A 16,036-nucleotide genomic window follows, 5' to 3' on the forward strand; every position below is an offset into this window, starting at 1 on the left:
GTCCATAGTAAACACACACACACACGTTACCCACAGTCACCATCACATAGTCCATAGTAAACACACACACACACGTTACCCACAGTCACCACCACATAGTCCATAGTAAACACACACACACACATTACCCACAGTCACCACCACATAGTCCATAGTAAACACACACACACACATTACCCACAGTCACCATCACATAGTCCATAGTAAACACACACGTTACCCACAGTCACCACCACATAGTCCATAGTAAACACACACGTTACCCACAGTCACCACCACATAGTCCATAGGAAACACACACGTTACCCACAGTCACCACCACATAGTCCATAGTAAACACACACGTAACCCACAGTCACCACCACACAGTCCATAGTAAACACAATTATATTATTATTATAGATTATAGTGTCTACGATAATGTCTAGATAAATACCTGTGAATGCTATCTGAGTGTTGTGTTTCTTAATCTAGGCACAGAGATGATTGACAGTCAGCTAATGGGGGAGTTTGAGGAAGACCTGAAAGAGCTGGAAGCAGACTCCTGGAGCAACGTTATGGACAGCAACTTCCTCAAACATCTGAAGAAGGACGTCATCAAGAGACAGGAGGTCATCTACGGTACCTACCACTTCTACAGTACCTACCACTGCTACTGTACCTACCACTGCTACAGTACCTACCACTGCTACTGTACCTACCACTGTACCTACCACTGCTACTGTACCTACCACTGCTACTGTACCTACCACTGCTACTGTACCTACCACTGCTACAGTACCTACCACTGCTACAGTACCTACCACTGCTACAGTACCTACCACTGCACCTACCACTGCTACAGTACCTACCACTGCTACAGTACCTACCACTGCTACTGTACCTACCACTGCTACAGTACCTACCACTGCACCTACCACTGCTACAGTACCTACCACTGCTACTGTACCTACCACTGCTACAGTACCTACCACTGCACCTACCACTGCTACAGCACCTACCACTGCTACAGTACCTACACCTGCTACTGTACCTACCACTGCTACAGTACCTACCACTGCTACTGTACCTACCACTGCTACAGTACCTACCACTGCTACTGTACCTACCACTGCTACTGTACCTACCACTGCTACAGTACCTACCACTGCTACAGTACCTACCACTGCTACAGTACCTACCACTGCACCTTCCACTGCTACAGTACCTACCACTGCTACAGTACCTACCACTGCTACCACTGTACAGTATCTACCACTGCTACAGTACCTACCACTGCTACTGTACCTACCACTGCTACAGTACCTTCCACTGCTACAGTACCTTCCACTGCTACAGTACCTTCCACTGCTACAGTACCTACCACTGCTACAGTACCTACCACTGCTACAGTACCTACCACTGCTACTGTACCTACCACTGCTACAGTACCTACCACTGCTACTGTACCTACCACTGCTACTGTACCTACCACTGCTACTGTACCTACCACTGCTACAGTACCTACCACTGCTACAGTACCTACCACTGCTACAGTACCTACCACTGCTACTGTACCTACCACTGCTACTGTACCTACCACTGCTACTGTACCTACCACTGCTACACTACCTACCACTGCTACAGTACCTTCCACTGCTACAGTACCTACCACTGCTACAGTACCTACCACTGCTACTGTACCTACCACTGCTACTGTACCTACCACTGCTACTGTACCTACCACTGCTACCCCACCTATCACTGCTACTGTACCTACCACTGCTACAGTACCTTCCACTGCAACAGTACCTACCACTGCTACTGTACCTACCACTGCTACTGTACCTAACACTGCTACTGTACGCTACTCTACCTTGAATTATACCAGCGCACTACTACCCCTCTATCTAGAGTTACAGCACACTACTACCCCTCTATCAAGAGTTACAATATACTACTACCCCTCTATCTAGTTACAATGCACTACTACTCCTCTATCTAGAGTTACAGCATACTACTACCCCTCTATCTAGAGTTACAATACTACCCCTCTATCTAGAGTTACAATGCACTACTAGCCCTCTATCAAGAGTTGCCAGGCACTACTACCCCTCTATCTAGAGTTACCAGGCACTACTACCCCTCTATCTAGAGTTACCAGGCACTACTACCCCTCTATCTAGAGTTACAATACACTACTACCCCTCTATCTAGAGTTACAATACACTACTACCCCTCTATCTAGAGTTGCAATACACAACTACCCCTCTATCTAGAGTTACAATACACTACTACCCCTCTATCTAGAGTTACAATACACTACTACCCCTCTATCTAGAGTTACAATGCACTACTACCCCTCTATCTAGAGTTACAATACACTACTACCCCTCTATCTAGAGTTACAATGCACTACTACCCCTCTATCTAGAGTTACAATGCACTACTACCCCTCTATCTAGAGTTGCAATACACAACTACCCCCCTATCTAGAGTTACAATGCACTACTACTCCTATCTAGAGTTACAGCATACTACCAGCCCTCTATCTAGAGTTACAGCATACTACTACCCCTCTATCTAGAGTTACAATGCACTACTACCCATCTACCCACCTCCTAACCTTAACCCCTCTCTCCCTGCATCTCCCCCTCCTAACCTTTAACCCCTCTCTCCCTGTATCTCCCCCTCCTAACCTTTAACCCCTCTCTCCCTGTATCTCCCCCTCCTAACCTTTAACCCCTCTCTCCCTGTATCTCCCCCTCCTAACCTTTAACCCCTCTCTCCCTGTATCTCCCCTCCTAACCTTTAACCCCTCTCTCCCTGTATCTCCCCCTCCTAACCTTTAACCCCTCTCTCCCTGTATCTCCCCTCCTAACCTTTAACCCCTCTCTCCCTGTATCTCCCCTCCTAACCTTTAACCCCTCTCTCCCTGTATCTCCCCCTCCTAACCTTTAACCCTCTCTCCCTGTATCTCCCCCTCCTAACCTTTAACCCCTCTCTCCCTGTATCTCCCCCTCCTAACCTTTAACCCCTCTCTCCCTGTATCTCCCCCTCCCTGTACCTCCCCCTCCTGACCTTTAACCCCTCCCTGTTTCTCCTCCTCCAGAGTTGATGCAGACAGAGATGCACCACGTGAGGACCCTGCTGATCATGATGGAGGTGTACAGTAAGGGTCTTGTGAAGAAGCTGCAGCTGGAACCTCAGACAGTAGACAGGCTGTTCCCTGCCCTGGGGGAGCTCCTGGACCTCCACACCTCCTTCCTGACACGTCTCCTGGAGAGGAAGAGAGAGAGCCAGCTGGAGGGGGAGGACAGAGGATTCATCATCAACAAGATAGGAGACATCCTGGAGACACAGGTTGGAGGAGGAGAGAGCCCACACTACAGAACACTACACTACAGAACACTACAGAACACTACAGAACACCACACTACAGAACACTACACTACAGAACACACACTACAGAACACTACAGAACACCACACTACAGACCACACTACAGAACACCACACTACAGAACACCACACTACAGAACACACTACAGAACACACACTACAGAACACCACACTACAGAACACCACACTACAGAACACCACACACAGAACACCACACTACAGAACACCACACTACAGAACACCACACACAGAACACCACACCACAGAACAACACTACAGAACACCACACTACAGAACACCACACTACAGAACACACACTACAGAACACACTACACTACAGAACACTACAGAACACTACACTACAGAACACCACACTACAGAACACCACACTACAGAACACCACACTACAGACACTACAGAACACCACACTACAGAACACAACAACATCCTCCCCCCACACATCATAGAGACAGTTGAGGAGGTCCTGGTGTCTCTCTACACCACATCATAGAGACAGTTGAGGAGGTCCTGGTGTCTCTCTACACCACATCATAGAGACAGTTGAGGAGGTCCTGGAAGGAGGGCATGTTGTCTCTCTACACCACATCATAGAGACAGTTGAGGAGGTCCTGGAAGGAGGTCATGTTGTCTCTCTACACCACATCATAGAGACAGTTGAGGAGGTCCTGGTGTCTCTCTACACCACATCATAGAGACAGTTGAGGAGGTCCTGGAAGGAGGGCATGTTGTCTCTCTATACCACATCATAGAGACAGTTGAGGAGGTCCTGTTGTCTCTCTACACCACATCATAGAGACAGTTGAGGAGGTCCTGGAAGGAGGTCATGTTGTCTCTCTACACCACATCATAGAGACAGTTGAGGAGGTCCTGGAAGGAGGGCATGTTGTCTCTCTACACCACATCATAGAGGCAGTTGAGGAGGTCCTGTTGTCTCTCTATACCACATCATAGAGACAGTTGAGGAGGTCCTGGTGTCTCTCTATCATCATAGAGACAGTTGAGGAGGTCCTGGTGTCTCTCTACACCACATCATAGAGACAGTTGAGGAGGTCCTGGTGTCTCTCTACACCACATCATAGAGACAGTTGAGGAGGTCCTGGAAGGAGGTCATGTTGTCTCTCTACACCACATCATAGAGACAGTTGAGGTGGTCCTGGTGTCTCTCTACACCACATCATAGAGACAGTTGAGGAGGTCCTGGAAGGAGGTCATGTTGTCTCTCTACACCACATCATAGAGACAGTTGAGGAGGTCCTGGAAGGAGGGCATGTTGTCTCTCTACACCACATCATAGAGGCAGTTGAGGAGGTCCTGTTGTCTCTCTATACCACATCATAGAGACAGTTGAGGAGGTCCTGGTGTCTCTCTATACCACATCATAGAGACAGTTGAGGAGGTCCTGGTGTCTCTCTATACCACATCATAGAGACAGTTGAGGAGGTCCTGGAAGGAGGTCATGTTGTCTCTCTACACCACATCATAGAGACAGTTGAGGAGGTCCTGGAAGGAGGGCATGTTGTCTCTCTACACCACATCATAGAGGCAGTTGAGGAGGTCCTGTTGTCTCTCTATACCACATCATAGAGACAGTTGAGGAGGTCCTGTTGTCTCTCTACACCACATCATAGAGACAGTTGAGGAGGTCCTGGAAGGAGGTCATGTTGTCTCTCTACACCACATCATAGAGACAGTTGAGGAGGTCCTGGTGTCTCTCTACACCACATCATAGAGACAGTTGAGGAGGTCCTGGAAGGAGGGCATGTTGTCTCTCTATACCACATCATAGAGACAGTTGAGGAGGTCCTGTTGTCTCTCTACACCACATCATAGAGACAGTTGAGGAGGTCCTGGAAGGAGGTCATGTTGTCTCTCTACACCACATCATAGAGACAGTTGAGGAGGTCCTGGAAGGAGGGCATGTTGTCTCTCTACACCACATCATAGAGGCAGTTGAGGAGGTCCTGTTGTCTCTCTATACCACATCATAGAGACAGTTGAGGAGGTCCTGGTGTCTCTCTATACCACATCATAGAGACAGTTGAGGAGGTCCTGGTGTCTCTCTATACCACATCATAGAGACAGTTGAGGAGGTCCTGGTGTCTCTCTATACCACATCATAGAGACAGTTGAGGAGGTCCTGGAAGGAGGTCATGTTGTCTCTCTACACCACATCATAGAGACAGTTGAGGTGGTCCTGGTGTCTCTCTACACCACATCATAGAGACAGTTGAGGAGGTCCTGGAAGGAGGTCATGTTGTCTCTCTACACCACATCATAGAGACAGTTGAGGAGGTCCTGGAAGGAGGGCATGTTGTCTCTCTACACCACATCATAGAGGCAGTTGAGGAGGTCCTGTTGTCTCTCTATACCACATCATAGAGACAGTTGAGGGAGGTCCTGGTGTCTCTCTATACCACATCATAGAGACAGTTGAGGAGGTCCTGGTGTCTCTCTATACCACATCATAGAGACAGTTGAGGAGGTCCTGGAAGGAGGTCATGTTGTCTCTCTACACCACATCATAGAGACAGTTGAGGAGGTCCTGGAAGGAGGGCATGTTGTCTCTCTACACCACATCATAGAGGCAGTTGAGGAGGTCCTGTTGTCTCTCTATACCACATCATAGAGACAGTTGAGGAGGTCCTGTTGTCTCTCTACACCACATCATAGAGACAGTTGAGGAGGTCCTGGAAGGAGGTCATGTTGTCTCTCTACACCACATCATAGAGACAGTTGAGGAGGTCCTGGTGTCTCTCTATACCACATCATAGAGACAGTTGAGGAGGTCCTGGTGTCTCTCTATACCACATCATAGAGACAGTTGAGGAGGTCCTGGTGTCTCTCTATACCACATCATAGAGACAGTTGAGGAGGTCCTGGTGTCTCTCTATACCACATCATAGAGACAGTTGAGGAGGTCCTGGAAGGAGGTCATGTTGTCTCTCTATACCACATCATAGAGACAGTTGAGGAGGTCCTGGTGTCTCTCTATACCACATCATAGAGACAGTTGAGGAGGTCCTGGTGTCTCTCTATACCACATCATAGAGACAGTTGAGGAGGTCCTGGAAGGAGGGCATGTTGTCTCTCTACACCACATCATAGAGACAGTTGAGGAGGTCCTGGAAGGAGGTCATGTTGTCTCTCTACACCACATCATAGAGACAGTTGAGGAGGTCCTGGTGTCTCTCTACACCACATCATAGAGACAGTTGAGGAGGTCCTGGAAGGAGGGCATGTTGTCTCTCTATACCACATCATAGAGACAGTTGAGGAGGTCCTGTTGTCTCTCTACACCACATCATAGAGACAGTTGAGGAGGTCCTGGAAGGAGGTCATGTTGTCTCTCTACACCACATCATAGAGACAGTTGAGGAGGTCCTGGAAGGAGGGCATGTTGTCTCTCTACACCACATCATAGAGGCAGTTGAGGAGGTCCTGTTGTCTCTCTATACCACATCATAGAGACAGTTGAGGAGGTCCTGGTGTCTCTCTATACCACATCATAGAGACAGTTGAGGAGGTCCTGGTGTCTCTCTATACCACATCATAGAGACAGTTGAGGAGGTCCTGGTGTCTCTCTACACCACATCATAGAGACAGTTGAGGAGGTCCTGGTGTCTCTCTACACCACATCATAGAGACAGTTGAGGAGGTCCTGGAAGGAGGTCATGTTGTCTCTCTACACCACATCATAGAGACAGTTGAGGTGGTCCTGGTGTCTCTCTACACCACATCATAGAGACAGTTGAGGAGGTCCTGGAAGGAGGTCATGTTGTCTCTCTACACCACATCATAGAGACAGTTGAGGAGGTCCTGGAAGGAGGGCATGTTGTCTCTCTACACCACATCATAGAGGCAGTTGAGGAGGTCCTGTTGTCTCTCTATACCACATCATAGAGACAGTTGAGGAGGTCCTGGTGTCTCTCTATACCACATCATAGAGACAGTTGAGGAGGTCCTGGTGTCTCTCTATACCACATCATAGAGACAGTTGAGGAGGTCCTGGAAGGAGGTCATGTTGTCTCTCTACACCACATCATAGAGACAGTTGAGGAGGTCCTGGAAGGAGGGCATGTTGTCTCTCTACACCACATCATAGAGGCAGTTGAGGAGGTCCTGTTGTCTCTCTATACCACATCATAGAGACAGTTGAGGAGGTCCTGTTGTCTCTCTACACCACATCATAGAGACAGTTGAGGAGGTCCTGGAAGGAGGTCATGTTGTCTCTCTACACCACATCATAGAGACAGTTGAGGAGGTCCTGGTGTCTCTCTATACCACATCATAGAGACAGTTGAGGAGGTCCTGGTGTCTCTCTATACCACATCATAGAGACAGTTGAGGAGGTCCTGGTGTCTCTCTATACCACATCATAGAGACAGTTGAGGAGGTCCTGGTGTCTCTCTATACCACATCATAGAGACAGTTGAGGAGGTCCTGGAAGGAGGTCATGTTGTCTCTCTATACCACATCATAGAGACAGTTGAGGAGGTCCTGGTGTCTCTCTATACCACATCATAGAGACAGTTGAGGAGGTCCTGGTGTCTCTCTATACCACATCATAGAGACAGTTGAGGAGGTCCTGGAAGGAGGGCATGTTGTCTCTCTATACCACATCATAGAGACAGTTGAGGTGGTCCTGGTGTCTCTCTACACCACATCATAGAGACAGTTGAGGAGGTCCTGGAAGGAGGTCATGTTGTCTCTCTACACCACATCATAGAGACAGTTGAGGAGGTCCTGGAAGGAGGGCATGTTGTCTCTCTACACCACATCATAGAGACAGTTGAGGAGGTCCTGGAAGGACAGCACATACAACTTATACAAACCAACACAGCACATACAACTTATACCAACCCTACAACCAACACAGCACATACAATAACAACTTATACCAACCCTACAACCAACACAGCACATACAACTTATACCAACCCTACAACCAACACAGCACATACAACTTATACCCCTACAACCACATACAACTTATACCAACCCTACAACCAACACAGCACATACAACTTATACCCTACAACCACACACAACTTATACCAACCCTACAACCAACACAGCACATACAACTTATACCAACCCTACAACCAACACAGCACATACAACTTATACCAACCCTACAACCACACACAACTTATACCCTACACATATATTATTATTATATTATTATTATATATAATTATATTATACCCTACAACCACACAGCACATACGAAGAAGCTCTCTTTTCCTAACAAAAGAACACTGGCTTTTAAAGCTGCAGAAAGAGCCGGTAATTGAAGACAACTGTATCCCCTGACGAGAGGGCGGGGTCAGAGCGCCGATTAGCAATGGGGCCGACCAATCAGCTGCTTGGAATCCAAGGAAGCCCTTTCCTGAAACACACACATACAAACCCACAACACAGAAACAGGGAAACGTAACACATATCATGCCCGTTGCTGTTTTTCAGTTCTCAGGGACCAAAGCAGCGATAATGAAGAGAGTCTACGGGAAGTTCTGCAGCCGCCACAACGAGGCCGTAAACATCTACAAGGAGCTGCACTCCAAAGACAAACGCTTCCAGGCCTTCATCAGGGTAAGCACTTACCGTGCACTACTCATTTACAGCATCCATTATCATTAGACATCAGCTAAACCAATATCACATATCATCTCTGTTTCTAGTCATCTAACTGTTGCATCTCATCAATTCTGTCTTCCTATTATGTGACTTTTAAGAAGAAGATGAGTAGCAGTATCGTCCGGAGGCTAGGTATCCCAGAATGCATTCTGTTAGTCACCCAGAGGATCACCAAGTACCCCGTCCTGATGCAGAGAATACTACATCACACCAAAGGTTTGTCTGCCGCCCCCAGCTCTGCCCTGCCCTCTGCTGGACAGATAAGGTGGTCTCTGTATATACACACACACACACTGCCCCCAGCTCTGCCCTGACCTCTGCTGGACAGATGAGGTGGTCTCTGTATATACACACACACACACACTGCCCCCAGCTCTGCCCTGCCCTCTGCTGGACAGATGAGGTGGTCTCTGTATACACACACACACACACACACACACACACACACACACACACACACACACACACACACACACACACACACAGACTGGTCAAGGCACACATCAACTTCATCATCCCGGACACCCAGGACTCCAACTTGAACACTTCCCTCTGCAGCTGGATCCTGGACCTCCTGACGGGCCGCACCCCCAGATGGTAAGGGTAGGTAACAACACATATGCCACCCTGATCCTCAACGCCCCTCACAGCCATGTAGCCACGCACGACTCGAACTCCATCATCAAGTTTGCTGACGACACGACGGAGGTTGGCCAGATCACCGACGACAACGAGACAGCTTACAGGGAGGAGATCAGAACCCTGACAGTGTGGTGCCATGACAACAACCTCTCTCTCAACGTCAACAAGACCAAGGAGCAGGTCGTGGACTACAGGGAGGAGGTCAGAACCCTGGCAGTGTGGTGCCATGACAACAACCTCTCTCTCAACGTCAACAAGACCAGGGAGCAGGTCCTGGACTACAGGGAGGAGGTCAGAACCCTGGCAGTGTGGTGCCATGACAACAACCTCTCTCGCAACGTCAACAAGACCAAGGAGCTGGTCGTGGACAACAGGGAGGAGGTCAGAGAACTGGCAGTATGGTGCCATGACAACAACCTCTCTCTCAACGTCAACAAGACCAAGGAGCAGGTCGTGGACAACAGGGAGGAGGTCAGAGAACTGGCAGTATGGTGCCATGACAACAACCTCTCTCTCAACGTCAGCAAGACCAAGGAGCAGGTCCTGGACTACAGGGAGGAGGTCAGAACCCTGGCAGTGTGGTGCCATGACAACAACCTCTCTCTCAACGTCAACAAGACCAAGGAGCAGGTCCTGGACTACAGGGAGGAGGTCAGAACCCTGGCAGTGTGGTGCCATGACAACAACCTCTCTCTCAACGTCAACAAGACCAAGGAGCAGGTCCTGGACTACAGGGAGGAGGTCAGAACCCTGGCAGTGTGGTGCCATGACAACAACCTCTCTCTCAACGTCAGCAAGACCAGGAGCAGGTCCTGGACTACAGGGAGGAGGTCAGAACCCTGGCAGTGTGGTGCCATGACAACAACCTCTCTCTCAACGTCAACAAGACCAGGAGCAGGTCCTGGACTACAGGGAGGAGGTCAGAACCCTGGCAGTGTGGTGCCATGACAACAACCTCTCTCTCAACGTCAACAAGACCAGGAGCAGGTCCTGGACTACAGGGAGGAGGTCAGAACCCTGGCAGTGTGGTGCCATGACAACAACCTCTCTCTCAACGTCAACAAGACCAGGGAGCAGGTCCTGGACTACAGGGAGGAGGTCAGAACCCTGGCAGTGTGGTGCCATGACAACAACCTCTCTCTCAACGTCAACAAGACCAAGGAGCAGGTCCTGGACTACAGGGAGGAGGTCAGAACCCTGGCAGTGTGGTGCCATGACAACAACCTCTCTCTCAACGTCAACAAGACCAAGGAGCAGGTCCTGGACTACAGGGAGGAGGTCAGAGAACTGACAGTGTGGTGCCATGACAACAACCTCTCTCTCAACATCAACAAGACCAGGGAGCAGGTCCTGGACTACAGGGAGGAGGTCAGAACCCTGGCAGTGTGGTGCCATGACAACAACCTCTCTCTCAACGTCAACAAGACCAAGGAGCTGGTCCTGGACTACAGGGAGGAGGTCAGAACCCTGGCAGTGTGGTGCCATGACAACAACCTCTCTCTCAACGTCAACAAGACCAAGGAGCAGGTCCTGGACTACAGGGAGGAGGTCAGAACCCTGGCAGTGTGGTGCCATGACAACAACCTCTCTCTCAACGTCAGCAAGAACAAGGAGCTGGTCGTGGACTACAGGGAGGAGGTCAGAACCCTGGCAGTGTGGTGCCATGACAACAACCTCTCTCTCAACGTCAACAAGACCAAGGAGCAGGTCCTGGACTACAGGGAGGAGGTCAGAACCCTGGCAGAGTGGTGCCATGACAACAACCTCTCTCTCAACGTCAGCAAGAACAAGGAGCTGGTCGTGGACTACAGGGAGGAGATCAGAACCCTGGCAGAGTGGTGCCATGACAACAACCTCTCTCTCAACGTCAACAAGACCAAGGAGCAGGTCCTGGACTACAGGGAGGAGGTCAGAACCCTGGCAGTGTGGTGCCATGACAACAACCTCTCTCTCAACATCAGCAAGACCAGGAGCAGGTCCTGGACTACAGGGAGGAGGTCAGAGAACTGACAGTGTGGTGCCATGACAACAACCTCTCTCTCAACGTCAACAAGACCAAGGAGCTGGTCCTGGACTACAGGGAGGAGGTCAGAACCCTGACAGTGTGGTGCCATGACAACAACCTCTCTCTCAACGTCAACAAGACCAAGGAGCTGGTCGTGGACTACAGGGGGAGGTCAGAACCCTGACAGCAGGAGCAGGTCCTGGACTACAGGGAGGAGGTCAGAGAACTGACAGTGTGGTGCCATGACAACAACCTCTCTCTCAACGTCAACAAGACCAAGGAGCAGGTCCTGGACTACAGGGAGGAGGTCAGAACCCTGGCAGTGTGGTGCCATGACAACAACCTCTCTCTCAACGTCAGCAAGACCAAGGAGCTGGTCGTGGACTACAGGGAGGAGGTCAGAACCCTGGCAGTGTGGTGCCATGACAACAACCTCTCTCTCAACGTCAGCAAGACCAAGGAGCTGGTCGTGGACTACAGGGAGGAGGTCAGAACCCTGGCAGTGTGGTGCCATGACAACAACCTCTCTCTCAACATCAACAAGACCAGGGAGCTGGTCCTGGACTACAGGGAGGAGGTCAGAGAACTGACAGTGTGGTGCCATGACAACAACCTCTCTCTCAATGTCAGCAAGACCAAGGAGCAGGTCCTGGACTACAGGGAGGAGGTCAGAGAACTGACAGTGTGGTGCCATGACAACAACCTCTCTCTCAATGTCAGCAAGACCAAGGAGCAGGTCCTGGACTACAGGGAGGAGGTCAGAACCCTGGCAGTGTGGTGCCATGACAACAACCTCTCTCTCAACGTCAGCAAGACCAAGGAGCTGGTCGTGGACTACAGGGAGGAGGTCAGAGAACTGACAGTGTGGTGCCATTACAACAACCTCTCTCTCTCAACGTCAACAAGACCAGGGAGCAGGTCCTGGACTACAGGGAGGAGGTCAGAGAACTGACAGTGTGGTGCCATGACAACAACCTCTCTCTCAACGTCAGCAAGACCAAGGAGCAGGTCCTGGACTACAGGGAGGAGATCAGAACCCTGGCAGTGTGGTGCCATGACAACAACCTCTCTCTCAACGTCAACAAGACCAAGGAGCTGGTCGTGGACTACAGGGAGGAGGTCAGAACCCTGGCAGTGTGGTGCCATGACAACAACCTCTCTCTCTCAACGTCAGCAAGACCAAGGAGCTGGTCGTGGACTACAGGGAGGTCAGAACCCTGACAGCAGGAGCAGGTCCTGGACTACAGGGAGGAGGTCAGAGAACTGACAGTGTGGTGCCATGACAACAACCTCTCTCTCAACGTCAGCAAGACCAAGGAGCTGGTCGTGGACTACAGGGAGGAGATCAGAACCCTGGCAGAGTGGTGCCATGACAACAACCTCTCTCAACGTCAACAAGACCAAGGAGCTGGTCGTGGACTACAGGGAGGAGGTCAGAACCCTGGCAGTGTGGTGCCATGACAACAACCTCTCTCTCAACGTCAGCAAGACCAAGGAGCTGGTCGTGGACTACAGGGAGGAGGTCAGAACCCTGGCAGTGTGGTGCCATGACAACAACCTCTCTCTCAACGTCAGCAAGACCAAGGAGCAGGTCCTGGACTACAGGGAGGAGGTCAGAACCCTGGCAGTGTGGTGCCATGACAACAACCTCTCTCTCAACGTCAGCAAGACCAAGGAGCTGGTCGTGGGTACAGGGAACAGGGGTGGGTGTCTCTAAGAGCTGGGAGTCTTTCTGGGTAAGTCTCTAAGAGCTGGGAGTCTTTCTGGGTAAGTCTCTAAGAGCTGAGAGTCTTTCTGGGTAAGTCTCTAAGAGCTGAGAGTCTTTCTGGGTAAGTCTCTAAGAGCTGAGAGTCTTTCTGGGTAAGTCTCTAAGAGCTGAGAGTCTTTCTGGGTAAGTCTCTAAGAGCTGAGAGTCTTTCTGGGTAAGTCTCTAAGAGCTGAGAGTCTTTCTGGGTAAGTCTCTAAGAGCTGAGAGTCTTTCTGGGTAAGTCTCTAAGAGCTGAGAGTCTTTCTGGGTAAGTCTCTAAGAGCTGAGAGTCTTTCTGGGTTAGTCTCTAAGAGCTGAGAGTCTTTCTGGGTTAGTCTCTAAGAGCTGAGAGTCTTTCTGGGTTAGTCTCTAAGAGCTGAGAGTCTTTCTGGGTTAGTGTCTAAGAGCTGATATAAGTCAAAACTGTAACAAGGCCGGTCAGGAACATTCAATGCCTTCTTGGTGAGCAACTCCAGTATTTGGCCTTGTGTTTTAGGTTGTTGTCCTGTTGAAATGTTAATTTGTCTCCTAGTGTCTGCTGGAAAGCAGACTGAACCAGGTTTTCCTCTGGGATATTGTCTGGGTTTATAGCTGTATTCCGTTTCTTTTTATCCTTAAAACACTCTGTAGTCCTTGCCGATAACAAGCATAGTCATAACATGATGCAGTCACCACTATGTTTGAAAGTTGTAAATAGGATGCATGTAGGTTAGTAGTATGTTGCTGATCCATCCTCAGTTTCCTATCACAACCATTCAACTTTGTAACTTGTAAGCCTCATGGTGAAATCCCTGAGCAGTTTCCTTCCTCTCCAGCAACTGAGTTAGGAAGGACGCCTGTATCTTTGTAGCGACTGGGTGTATTGATACACCATTCAAAGTGTAATTAGTAACTTCACAAAGGGATATTCAATGTCTGCTTTTAGATTTTTACCCATCTACCAATAGGTGCCCTTCTTCACAAGGCAGTGGAACACCTCCTTGGTCTTTGTGGTTGAATCTGTTTGAAATTCACTTCTCGACTGAGGGACCATATAGATAATCTAATGTGCGGGGTAGTCAAAATCATGATAAACACTTATTAAATCACACAGAGTGAGTCCATGACCCTTATTATGGGACTTGATAATACATTTCTTACCACTACAAAGAGGTTGAATACTTATTGACTTAATTCTTTTCAGCTTTTCATGTTTAATTCATTTCTAAAAACATTATTTGAATTTGACATTATGGGGTATTGTGTGTAGGCCATTGACAAAAAATATTGAAATTAATTATTTTTTAATTCAAGATGTAATACAATAAAATGTGGAATAAGGCAAGGGGTGTGAATACCTGGCCCTGGTGAAATGTAGTGCACTATATATTTGGAATAGGGTGCTCGTCCTTCTTAGCGGTGCTTTTAGAGGAGTTCTCCTGCCAGTTTGAATGAAGAGAGGAGGAGGAGGATACTGTGTTAGGGGATGGTAATGAGACCCGTAACATAACTCATGCAAATTATTATTGTGACAAAGTAAAAGTGTGAACGAAATAACCACGACAACAGAAATCTATCGTCAAACTCCAGTTTTATTTATAAACACACAGTAATGGAGGGAGCAGGAAAAGGGGCTGAGCTGGACCCAAGGAAAGAAACAATAAGTATTCAAAAACACCCCTAAGCTAGACTAGCCTACTTTAACAACAGCTAACTAACTAACCAAAAATACAGTGGGTGGTCCGCCCAGTTCTAACTAGTGTATTTAACAAAGTCTACCTACAGGTAGTGTATGCCCATGGGCGACTTGTCTTGGTTTCCCCCTTTTCCCACCAGCAACAAACAAACACCATAACCAAAAACAATACTCACAGGTGATGACAAAGTGCTATGGAGGTGCTTAACCAAAAGAGAGGTTAAGACACAAAGCGAGAGTGAAACACAGAGACCTACAGACATGGCATTTACAGAGAGATTGAGCTCTAGAACAAACAAATGATGGGGTTTTTAAACCATGGGGAAGGAACTGTGATAGGTCAGGAAATAAGAGGAGGTGTGTCTTCTGATTGATGATTGATTGTTGATTGATTGGGGAGTGATGGTTTTCACCTGTGAGGGGAGAAGGAGAGAAAAGAAACACACACAGTATACACACACACACAGGATAACTGTATCCGTAACAGTTATACTGACCACATGGTGGAGCTTCATCTAGAATGAAGAGAGGAGGAGGAGGAGGAGGAGGAGGAGACTGTCTGTTATACTGAGCATATGGTGGAGCTTCATCTAGAATGAAGAGGAGGAGGAGGAGGAGGAGGAGGAGGAGGAGGAGGAGGAGGAGGAGACTGTCTGTTATACTGAGCATATGGTGGAGCTTCATCTAGAATGAAGAGAGGAGGAGGAGGAGGGAGGAGGAGGAGGAGACTGTCTGTTATACTGAGCATATGGTGGAGCTTCATCTAGAATGAAGAGAGGAGGAGGAGGAGGAGGAGGAGGAGGAGACTGTATGTTATACTGACCACATGGTGGAGCTTCATCTAGAATGAAGGGAGGAAGAGGAGGAGGAGGAGGAGACTGTCTGTTATACTGACCACATGGTGGAGCTTCATCTAGAATGAAGAGAGG

General features: G+C 48.9%; 1 protein-coding gene and 1 long non-coding RNA gene across 5 annotated transcripts in view; one reads left to right on the top strand and one right to left on the bottom strand.

The window, feature by feature from the left end:
• LOC127919899 (A-kinase anchor protein 13-like) overlaps positions 1-16,036 on the top strand; it is a gene marked incomplete at its 3' end in the record, with an annotated part of 89,177 nt that overhangs the window by 14,390 nt on the left and 58,751 nt on the right. Inside the window, 4 exon segments of the mRNA XM_052503740.1 lie at positions 475-621; positions 3,092-3,342; positions 8,868-8,993; positions 9,137-9,254. Of these exon segments, the coding sequence (XP_052359700.1) occupies positions 475-621; positions 3,092-3,342; positions 8,868-8,993; positions 9,137-9,254 (642 nt within the window).
• LOC127919898 (uncharacterized) lies at positions 710-1,751 on the bottom strand. 4 transcript variants are annotated; one of them, XR_008104375.1, is made up of 3 exons: positions 1,450-1,751; positions 1,270-1,323; positions 710-781 (listed from the first exon to the last, which is right to left on the bottom strand). It is a non-coding gene; the product is annotated as an uncharacterized LOC127919898 (long non-coding RNA). The 4 variants fall into 4 exon arrangements; XR_008104374.1 differs by having other exon boundaries at positions 1,432-1,751; XR_008104377.1 differs by lacking the exon at positions 710-781 and adding an exon at positions 1,088-1,141.

Source organism: Oncorhynchus keta, unplaced genomic scaffold (genome assembly GCF_023373465.1).
Source record: "Oncorhynchus keta strain PuntledgeMale-10-30-2019 unplaced genomic scaffold, Oket_V2 Un_contig_17818_pilon_pilon, whole genome shotgun sequence".
Lineage (NCBI taxonomy): Eukaryota > Metazoa > Chordata > Actinopteri > Salmoniformes > Salmonidae > Oncorhynchus > Oncorhynchus keta.